At 40.3% G+C, this 11,702-nt stretch overlaps 1 protein-coding gene across 1 annotated transcript in view; it reads left to right on the forward strand.

The window, feature by feature from the left end:
- CGRRF1 (cell growth regulator with ring finger domain 1) overlaps nt 1-2,435 on the forward strand; it is a 29,800-nt gene extending 27,365 nt beyond the window's left edge. The window contains exons 5-6 of the mRNA XM_077769242.1: nt 54-161; nt 380-2,435. Of these exons, the coding sequence (XP_077625368.1) occupies nt 54-161; nt 380-700 (429 nt within the window). The 3' untranslated portion in view covers nt 701-2,435. The remainder of the gene's footprint in view (nt 1-53; nt 162-379) is intronic.
- Nucleotides 2,436-11,702: the final 9,267 nt, after the last annotated feature.

Here is an 11,702-nt window from a genome sequence, read left to right on the forward strand (position 1 = left end):
TTTATTTCATATGCCTATGAAATAACATTGATGGTATTCAATTTTTATTTTAGATTTCCATGGTGTCAGTAATTCATATTCCTGATAAGACTTATAAACTTCCCTGTAGAATATTATATCAATATTTACTCCTGGCTCAAGGTCAATTTCATGATCTTAAGGTAAGTACCCTGTCGTCTTCCTCTGTCCCTTTTCAGAGTTTTCAAAGAATGACCATTTATAAAGAGATAATGTTTTTCATTTAGTCACAGAAGTTAGCTGTTGTTTGCTACTGGGTTTGCTAACTCACAAATTTTGAGCAGCACAAATTTTGAACTCCCAGATTTAAAGAGTAATTGCCATTTGTGTTTATCCTTAAACTTGTTTTTTTGGTTTTCAGCAACTTTTCATGTCTGCAAATAGTAACTCCACGCCCTCCAGCAATTCGTCTCCAGAAGAAAAAAGCACAGACCGAAATTTGCTGGAAAAGGCTGGACTGTCTGAAAGTGAAGTGGAGCCTCCTGAGGAGAATAGCAAGGACTGTGTTGTTTGCCAGAATGGGACTGTGAACTGGGTGCTTCTGCCGTGTAGACACACATGCTTGTGTGATGGATGTGTTAGGTATTTTCAGCAGTGCCCTATGTGCAGGCAATTTGTTCAGGAATCTTTTGCACTTTGCAGTCAAAAGGAGCAAGAGAAAGACAAACTGAAAGCTCTTTGAGAGCATTGTTCCAACTGAAAAGTACACCTTCCACTGAAGATGTAGAAATTTGTGTTCTTGGAACGAATCATAACATGGAATCTACAGTGTTGACTATCAACAAAAATTCTATTTTTAACTTCACATTTGTAGAGTACATGGATGATGAAAATTAATTCCTTCCTGTTCACCATGATAAATACTGGAATACCATCTGTGTTGATACGTAAAAATTCACTCAACTCTTGAGAAAAATGTAAATGTTTGCCCTTTTATCAGCTAGAGGATTTCAAATAATGTTGATTAGGAAAAATTCTGAAAAGCAATCCATCTAAAACTTGAGGAGGTGAACGTCTCAAGATTTCTGGATGCTCTGCCTTTGACATAATCTGGAGTGCAACTGGGGAAAAAAATGAATTCTTCCTAAAGTAATTGTATGTTCCCCATTTTATAAAGGAGTTGGAAAGACTTTCTAACTTTAAAACTTTTCAGAAAATAACAGTTGTTAAAAACATCCATGTAATGGTTTTTAATTTTCCTTTTAGTCACATAAACACAAGTCTTAATTTTAATATAGCTTCTTAAATCATACATGCAAGATATAATTCTTTTTTTGCAAGATACAATTCTTGACTATTCTCAGTATAACATAGATTAAAATGATACTCATCTGTAGGAGGCAGATATATGAAACTTGGACAGTAAAATATCTTGGCTAATTAAATTAATTGTCAAATATGATTAGATTAGCAGGATGTGACCTGTCAAGGAAGATCTGTGAGACTTGTAATGCCTTACCTTAGATTTCCTCCTGTATAGCAAATCCATCCCAAACTGGAGAGGTTTTGGAGCCAGAAAAACTTCTAAGAGAAACAAATAACTATTTTTTTCTAGTGTATTTTTATTCAGAATAAACCCATATCCTTCAGAGCAGTCACGTGATAGGCGAAGAGCCCCATCCCCCATGCTTTCCAAGATGACAAAGAAGAAAAAGGTAAATCATGACTTTCTGTGTCTTCAGGGGAAATTTAATTCACTAAGAAATGAGATCATGGCAAATAAACTGAACTTCAGGGAATTTTTCAAGACTTTTTTGCCCTGTTTGTATTAGAATAATGCCTTATCTTTGTATCAGTGTTTTTACATAATATCATTTCATTTTACTCAAATACAACACTCTGAAAAAGATATTACCTAGTCTCCATTATACACCAAATCAAACGTTCGTCTTTGTTCAATAGCTGTGTAATAATAAATACCTTCTAGGGCCACATTCCTTTTGGGGGTCAGGGCTGCAAAGAATCAGGCAAGATTTCTGACCTCAAAGTATTTGTGCCTCCAAGGAGCACTGACAGCATATCCCACTTCAGAAATTCCTCGGTCTGTTCCAACTGTACCACTGAAAGGGGGGCCGTCCAAAGCTGCCGCCTCTGCTGCAGTCAGCCAGTGACAGTTCGTCTGGGAAACTCACTTTGGGGTAAACTGGGGAAATCTTAGATCATTTTGCCCATTTCAGCCATCCTGTTTCTCTCTACAGATCTGTCCAGAAATATAGTTGTTTTATCATATGTGATGGATTCCACCTGCAGTCTTCCTCCACTCTTCATAATTGTTTTATTGTAGTAAAATATATGTAACAGAAAATTTACCATTTTAACTATTTTTTTAATGTCTTTCAATTTATTTTTGAGAGAGTGAGCACAGCGGGGGAAGGGCAGAGAGAGAAGAGAAGAGGAAAAAAAAAAAAAGATCCAAAGCAGGCTCTGCGCTGACAGCAGAGAGCCTGATGTGGGGTTTGAACTCACGAAGTACAAGATCATGACCTGAGCCGAAGTCATGCTTAACTGACTGGGCAACCTAGGCGCCCCCCAGTTTGACTGCTTTTAAGTGTACAGTTCATTGACCTTAAGTATATTCACACTGTTGTGTGCCCATCATCAGTGTCCATCTTCAGAAATTTTTATCATCTGAAATGGAAATTCTGTACCCGTTAAACACTGACACCCCCATGCCCTCTCTTTTCAGCCCCTGGTAACTACCATTATACTCTGTCTCTATGAAATAGACTATTCTAGGTACTTCGTATATGTGGAATTACATATTTGTCCTTTTGTGTCTGACATTTCACTGGGTATAATGTCTTCAAAGTTCATCAGTGTTATGACGTATATCAGAATTTCCTTCATTTTTAAGGCTGATTAATACTCCATTGTATGTATATACCACATTTTGTTTAGGTATTCACCCATCATTTTTTATAATTCTTAAAGATGATTTGCCCTTAGCTCCCCTTGCTGTGACTAAAATAATTGATTTTCCTGCCGTTGGTGGTAACAAATATGAATAATTTGGTAGGTAATCAAGTAAAAACAAGTGCATTGACTCCTAGAGGCTATGTCAGCATTTTCCAGTAGCAGTGAATAAGGCATATTTTGTGAGAATATCTAAAAAAGCATTGTATTTGAATGGGTTATTAGAGAAAATATTTGGCTTATATAGATTAGTGGCTACTTTCCAAAATTATATAAAATTTATCTTCCCAACCATTTTTAAATGTACAGTTTAGTAGTGTTAAGTATATTCACATTCTTGTGCAACAAATCTCCAGAACTTGTTTACCTTACAAACCTGAAACTCTATACTCATTAAACTGTACCCCTCCTCACTCCAGCCCCCTGGCAACCACCAGTATAATTGTGGTTTTGATTTGCATTTCCCTAATGGCTTAATGATGTTGGGCATCTTTTCATGTGTTTATTGGCCATTTGTATACCTATTCAGATCTTTTGCCCATTGGGTTAACTTTTTATTATTGGCTTGTAAGAGCTTATATTCTAGATATGTCTTTTATCAGATACGTGATTCAAAAATATTCTCCCATTCTTTAGGTTGTTTTCTCACTTTCTTCATGGTATCCTTTGAAGACAAAAGTTTTTAACTTTGATGAAGTCCAACATACCTATTTTTTCTCTTGTTACTTGAGCTTTTGTTGTCATAACTAAGAAGTCTTGGCCCAAGTCGAGGTCACAAAGATTTACTCTTATTTCATTCCAAGGATTTTATCATTTAGGTCTGTGATTAATTTTGAGTTAAATTTTATATATGTTATGAGGAAGGGGGTTCAGCTACATTCTTTTGCATGTAGATCCTCAACAAGTAATAGCAAACTGAATTCAACAATAGGTGAAACAATCAAACACCATGATCACATGAAATTTATTCCAGGGATGTAAAGATGTTTCAATATATGCAAATCAAGCAATGTGACACACATTAACAAAATGAGGGATAAAAATAATCAGATCATCTTAATAGATGCAGAAAAAGCACTTGACGAAATTCAACATCCATTCATGATAAAACCTCTCCACAAACCGAGTATAGAGGTATAAGGTACCTCAACACCCATCGATTTATCTTGTTCATTCTCTATCTCTAGCACCAAGAGTAGCATCTAGGTCAAAGTAGGCCTTCTAAGTATTTGTTGAATGGATAAATGATTGAATGAATGAATGAACAGTGTTTGGGGAGGTAGAAACAGGAACAGGAGAGTCTGGACTCATGGAGCAAGAATCTAATGGGAAAAGTAGACATGTGCTCTCAGGTTCATCAACTGTTACCATTCACTGCACCCAAGCTAGAACCATAAGAGTTACCCTAGACTCCTCATTTCCTTACTCAAAAAGTTACCAAGTGTTTAGATCCTTTTTCTCAACTGGATTACTGTAATAGCATCTTGATCCTGATTTTCCCACCTTCAGTCTTTGCCCATTTCAAACGCCAAACCATCCTCAAAACTTATTGCTGTTATTGACATTTTCTGCACCTATTCCAAGATTAGTAAAACTTAGGGGCCCCTGGGTGGCTCAGTTGGTTAAGTGTCTGGCTTAAGCTCAGGTCATCATCCATGGTTTGTGAGTTTGAGCCCCACATCAGGCTCTGTGCTGACAGCTCTGACGGAGCCTGCTTCAGATTCTGTGTCTCCCGCTCTCTGACCCTTCCCCACTCATACTCCGTCTCTTTCTCTCAAAAAATAAATAAACATTAAAAAAAAGAATTTCCCACACTACTTTGTAGGTTGCTACACTTCAAAGTGCCTTTAAAACGGATATTTCTATAATGCAAATTGGATTATATTGCTCGGTTTAATATAACTGCAACGGGTCTTCCATACCTTTAAGATTCATTCATTCATTTAGCAAATATTTGTTAAATGGCAAAGTCTGTGCAAGCCAATGGGAATACACAGATAAACAGATCAGTTCATGACTTATGCAGTTTCTAATCTATTGAGAGACACAGAGAAGTAAACAGGCAAAGTGGTAAGTGCTAACATAGGCTTAAGAACAGCGTATTATGGGAGCTTATGGAGGAAGCTACCTCAGACTTGGAAGAGGAGGAAAGGCTTCCCAGAGGAAGGGACGGAAAACCAAGACCCAAGGGACAGCTTGGTGTTGACAACACAGGGAGAACAGCATGTATAGATCATTCTAAGTTCAGGGAAATGGAAATAATTCAGACTAGCTGGAGTGCAGAGTAAGAAGGAGAAAGGGAATGAGGCTGTAGAGATAAATGGTCTTTAATTTCTTTCATCAATGTCTGATAGTTTTCAGACTGAAGACCTTGGGTAAATTTATTCCTATGTATTTTATTCTTTTTGATGCAGTTGCAGATGGGATTGTTTTCTTAATTTCTCTTTTGATAATCCATTGTTAGTTATAGAAACACAACTGATTTTTGTATATTGATTTTATATCCTGAAAATTTACTGAACTCATTCATTAGTTCAAACAGTTTCTTGGTGGAGTCTTCAGGTCTGTATATAATATCACATCATCTGCAAATAGAGACTGTTTTACTTCTTCCTTTCTGACTTGGATGCCTTTTATTTCTTTTTCTTGTCTAATTGCTCTGGCTAGGACTTCCAGTACTATGTTGAATTAGAGTGGCAAGAGTGGGTATCATTGGATAAACTGAGGCAAGATTGGAAGGACTTGGTGAGAGTTAAATTTTATCATGAAAGTGAAGAGGAGTCGTTGAAGGCTGGCTGATGTGGAGCATGAACTGGTATGTTGGTGGGAGAAGGGGTCAAGATAGAAGGCCCAGAGACTATTAGGAATCTAGTCATTTGGTGGTGGTGGTGGTGGTGGTGGTGGTGGTGGTGGTGGTGGTGATAATAAGCCTGGTGCTTGGGTGGAAGAAAAAAAAGTGCAATGGCCTAACGTGAAAAAGAGCTTGGGTGTTGGAGGAACAGAGAGAAGACCTATGTAGCTAGAATTGAAAAAATAAGGAGGAGCCATGTGGATAGGGTTGAAGAGAGGGCAGGCCTTATTATATGGCCATGGCAGGAGCTGGGACTGTCTTCTATGCAATGGGAAGATACTAGAAAATCAAAGTGAGGAGGTGACCTTGTTTGAGTTGCACTTTTAAAAGACTGAGGGAGGATGGATTTGGGGAAGAGGGTGGGCAAAATCAAGAATATAGACATTTTAAGTTTAAGATGTGACATTATACCTACCTTACTTGTTTTATTTAATTGGTTGAACCTCTAGCATTTAATCTCTTCTGTGTTTATCATAGCTGTGTCCTACAGAAATTCTGCAAAGTTGTACTAGGTATAGGACTGAGTCAACTAGTCAGGTTAAGAGGAGGAGGAATATCCGTCATATAGTTTCTGTGATCTGAGCACTTTGTGTTTTTGCCAGTGATTAAGCTCTTGCCTCTCAGCTCCAGACCTACCTTTCCACTCTCTACTTTGTGATGCTGGTAAGACTCTGTAGACTAGCAGGCTGCCTATAAAGCTTTGCAAGTGGAGGGAGACTGGCAGATAGGAGGAAGAAAGGATTTGCTCCTTCCTGTTTCTTTTCTGTGGCCTTCCTATTTTGTCAAGCATTCCCTCAGTCTGCCTCCTTTCCCTGGCGGGGGTGGTTGATTCCAGGAGCAGCAGGCAAATTCCCATTGCAGTTCTTCCAACATTTCTCAAAGCTGCTTCCTCATCTTCCCACTCAGGACACCAGCCCCAGCCCAGCGGCACCCCTTCCTCAGAAGTCTGAGTCGTTCCGCTCCGGGAGGCCCCTCTTGCAGCCCTCTTGGTCTCTATAATCCCAACTTCTTTACTTTGTTTCTCCAGCCCTGGGGATGGTAGCTGCTTTCTGCAATTGCTACCTCTAAAATACCTTCATGTTTTTTTCCATTTGATTTTTCAGTCAGCCACCCTTTATGTTAATAATCTCTGATAAAATAATTGTGTTTTTTTGTCTCCTGCCTATACTCTAATTGATACAATTAGATACAATTATCTCCAATCATTCTGGCTCAGTTTACTAAAGTAGACAGAAAACTGAGGCCAACAGGCTAAATAGCCCATATTACACAGCTACCGGCTGGTAGGGTTGGGATTTGAATTCAGTTTCGCTTTATTTTATTTTGCCTGAAGCTTGTGCTCTCACGCACTAGTCAGGTGACTACATTCAGACTACATTGTCCGAAAAAACACATGGTTTTTCATCACTGAACTGTAGATACAATTTAAAAATTCTCTCATCACTTTTGTTGCTTTTCTCGAACCTATTATCAGAGCCAGCATTTCCCCAAACATAGTCCAGGCAACATTACACTACAAGCCCTATGAAGAATGGATTCTGGGCTCAAGTAAATTTAGGGCCTGCACTAGACTATACTCTCCAGAAGATGTGTAATGAATATTACCTTAAGAAAGGCTTTGAGGGGTGCCTGGGTGGCTTAGTCGGTTAAGCGACCGACTTTCGCTTAGGTCATGATCTCGCAGTTCGTGGGTTCGAGCCCCGCGTCGGGCTCTGTGCTGACTGCCAGCTCGGAGCCTGGAGCCTGCTTCAGATTCTGTATCTCCCTCTCTCTCTGACCCTCCCCTGCTCACGCTGTCTCTCTCTCTCTCCTAGAAATAAATAAAACATTAAAACAAAAATTAAAAAAAAATAAAATTTTCAACTGATCAAACCTGTGGACACATTTCAATCACACTTTTAGTTGAAAAGATATTGGCAATTTTTAAATTAATAACCAAGATTACAATAAGGATTTGATGACTTCTGGGACAAGTGACTTTTGCTCTATTTCTCTTATGCCAGTCTGGGACAAGTGATTCCTCCACAAGTTCCAAGGTCCCACTTTTCCGATTCTGACCTATATAAACCCTGTAAATGGGAGTGGTTTTGCAATGTTTACATTTAATCTTCTGACTCTATTTATTTGAAAGTTTATGACACCTTGTGAGATATTTTACTGTAAAAAACTATAATTAATACTTCTCACGTTTATTTTTAAGAAATATGAATCCATCTACATTTGTGTTTGAAACTGTGGTTCAAAACTTGCTTATATTTATATTTTATTTAAATAACTGTACCAATTAATTGGTTTGAATTATATTGTTTAGAAATCAGTAAACAATGTAGTATACCTAAGTGTTCTAAAAATTAGTTAGCCGCTTCTTATCTAACTCTATTCTAGAGAAAGCTGTGATAAAAGTTTTCTTCAGGGGCACCTGGGTGGCTCAGTCGGTTAAGCATCCAACTTCGGCTCAGATCATGGTCTCACAGTTTGTGGGTTTGAGCTCCATGTCGGGCTCTGCGCTGACAGCTCAGAGCCGGGGTCTTGCTTTAGATGCTATGTCTCCCTCTCTCTTTGCCCCTCCCCTGCTCACACTGTCTCTCTGTCTCTCAAATAAATAAACATTTAAAAAGATTTTTTAAAAAACGTTTTCTTCATAGAAGATTCTTTAGTTTTAAAAGGAATTAAATTCTGATACATACCACAACATGGATGAATTTTGAAAGCATTATGCTCAGTGAAAGGAGACAGACACGAAAAGACAACATTGTATGATTCCACTTCTGTGAGGTCCCCAGAATAGGCAAATCATAGAGACAGAGAGTAGCTATTGGTTAACAAGAGTTGAGGGAATGGGAGAGAGGGAATTGTTTTTTTAATGGCTACAGAGTTTCAGTTTGGGATGATGAAAAGTTCTGGAAATAGTTTGTAGGGATTTACCATACAATGTAAATGTACTTAATGCCACAGAGTTTTACACTTAGGAATAATTAGAAGGGTGGGGCACCTGGGTGGCTCAGTTGGTTAAGCATCCAACTTTTGATTTCCGCTCAGGTCATGACCTCATGATTCGCTCTTTCTCTCTCTCTCAAAAGTAAACATGAAAAAATAAAATAAAATATAAAAATCCTCTTTTAAAAAAAAAGTTTTTGTTTTGAGGGTACCTGAGTGTCTCAGTCAGTTAAGTGTCCAACTTCGGCTCAGGTCATGATCTCACGGTCTGTGGGTTCGAGTCCCAGGGCGGGCTCTGTGCTGACAGCTCAGAACCTGGAGCCTGCTTCAGATTTTGTGTCTCCCCCTCTCTCTATCCCCTCCCCTGCTTGCACTCTTTCACTCTCAAAAAGAAATAAACATTAAAAAAATTTTTAAGTCTTTTTTTTCTGAAAGAATTTTTTAAATTGAGGAACTGAAGGAAACTTGAAAACTATCCTGAGAGAAATAAGAACTTTAGTGAAAAGTGAAACCAGATTCCTCAAGAGTCCCACTGCCTTACCTGAGGCTCACCTGGCCATGTTGACAGGGCCCCGCCAGCAGCTTGGCTTTTGGCCTGGGTTGAGTCATGACCCCACGTGAAAATGTACTAGGGGTATGGGACATCGGCGCAGGCAATACCACTCTGCCCTGGGCTCACAGAACACCCGCTCTCTACCCCAGTATGTGCCTCTGCCAACCCTCAGGTGTTTGAGCTTCCTCCAATGAGACCTGTACTCAAGGTTAGTCTTCCTGAGCCATGGCTCCTGGGCCTCACCCAGCTTGCCTTTCACTGCTGCTATCTTAGCAAACCTGACTCCTGCTTTAGCCTTCTCACATTCCATCTGTCACCAGTTCTGCGGGTCCTTCCTCCACATCTCTCTCTTCATTCCCTCTGATCCTGACTCAAGTCCTGGCAATGCTGTCCTAGGCTTTATAGCATGGTTTTTGAGAGGGCATGTCTCCATGTGAGGCAGACCCAAGAGGTAAAGTAGCCAAATGAACACACTCTATCCAGGCACAGAAAGAAGGAAAATTAATATTTATCAAGTACTTACTATGTGCCAAGTAATGTGCCAGTTGTTTTCAGGCCTCCTAACAAGTTTATCAGAGACAGCAGTGCAATTATGTTTAAATAACATCTTTTTTAGTAAGCTCTATGCTCAGTGTGGGGCTTGTCCTCACCACCCTGAGATCAAGAGTCTCATGCTTCCCCAGCTGAGCCAGTCAGGTGCCCTTAAATAATATATATATTTTTAAGTTTGTTTGTTTGTTTGTTTATTGAGAGGGAGAGAGAGAGAATCCCAAGCTGTCTCCACACTGGCTTGGAGACCAACGCAGGACTTGAACCCATGAACTGCAAGATCATGACCTCAGTGGAAATGAAGAGCTGGACGCTTAACCCACTGAACCAGTGCCCTAAATACTATCTTTAATACAAAATAGCTGTGCCTACTTTTCAGGAAGCACAGTAGACCCTAGTGGCAAATACAGTGCTATCTCTTGGTTCACTTTTTTTAAAAATATGTATTTATTTTTTAGAGAGAGAGAGAGGTGGGGGTGGGCGGGTGCAGAGGATCCAAAGTGGGCTCTGTCCTGATAGCAGAGAGCCTGATGTGGGACTCGAATTCATGAACTGTGAAGTCATGACCTGAGTTGAAGTCTGACACTTAATCAACTGAGCCACCCAGGTGGTTCACTTTATTATTTTTTTTCCCAAAGTTTATTTATTTATTTTCGGGAAAGGGAGAGAGAGAGAGAGAGAGAGAGGGAGCGCGAGCACATCGGGGGAGGGGCAGAAGAAAGAAGAGGAGACACAGAATCCAAAGCAGGCTCCAGGCTCTAAGCTGCCAGCACAGAGCCCGACGTGGGGTTCAAACTCATGAACTGTGAGATCACGGCCTGAGCCAAAGTCTGACACTTAACTGAATGAGCCATCCAGGCACCCCCCTGGTTCACTTTAAATCAGTCTTCAAACTTCCTCAATCCTGGCACTTCTGTTCACCCAGCCAAGTCTAACCTTTCATCATCAATTCTTTCTCTTTATCTGGACCTGAACAGCCTACTCTTGCCAGCATGCACATCAGTGGTTCTGTACCCTTCCTGAGGATGGAGGACAGAGAACCACCTGGACTCATCCCCTTGCACCAGGAAATGGTTCACCGCCTGCCACCTATGTTTCTAGCTCACCTAACTCCCATTCCACTCACATGACTGCCTAATCATCTGCTTTTCACAAGTTAGAATTTGCACTAAATCCCATTTTACGTGAGATTGTCTGATACGACACATTGATAACCCTAGGAGACCTTCTTTCAGCTTTTAAAATTTACAACTTTCAAAAAATCTATGCTTTTGTTCACTTTTCCCTTGAACCTATAAAATGTGTCTTCATGGATCAGAGCAGCCTTTGAGCAGATGCTTCCGCAGCCTCACAGTGACAGGGGTGGGTGGGGTAGGGCCAGGTGGGGACAGGCCTTTGCATTACTGAGCGTCAGGCACTGTGAGGCGCTGCATGTGTTATGTACTCAGGTCTCACAACAGCCCTGTGAGATGAACAGAATTTTCTCCATTTTATGGGTGGTGAAAGGGATGGTCACCTATCTACAGTTGGTCAGATCACATTTGGAGTCCCTTGTCCAATTCCTAGGGTCACTTGAAGCCAGGGGATAGTATGTTTGTTTAGGAAGGTCCTTCAAGAAGGAGATGCCAAGATTAGATGTGTACGCCATTTACTGGGGGAAATACCCATGAAGGTTTAATGGGGAGGAAGCAGGACCAGGCAGGGAGAGCCTTTGGACCACAACTATGAAAGCATAGAGGAAAGAAGGACTGAGGAGGAAGGGCCTCAGACCACAGCACAGTCCTGAGAAAGTCTCCACTAAGTGGATGGAGTGTCCTTGAGCAAAGAGACAGCAGCTGGCTTGGCAACACCATCCTGTGGCAGACCCTTGAAGGGGAGCTG

Source organism: Crocuta crocuta, unplaced genomic scaffold, assembly GCF_008692635.1.
Source record: "Crocuta crocuta isolate KB4526 unplaced genomic scaffold, BGI_CrCroc_1.0 scaffold10, whole genome shotgun sequence".
Lineage (NCBI taxonomy): Eukaryota > Metazoa > Chordata > Mammalia > Carnivora > Hyaenidae > Crocuta > Crocuta crocuta.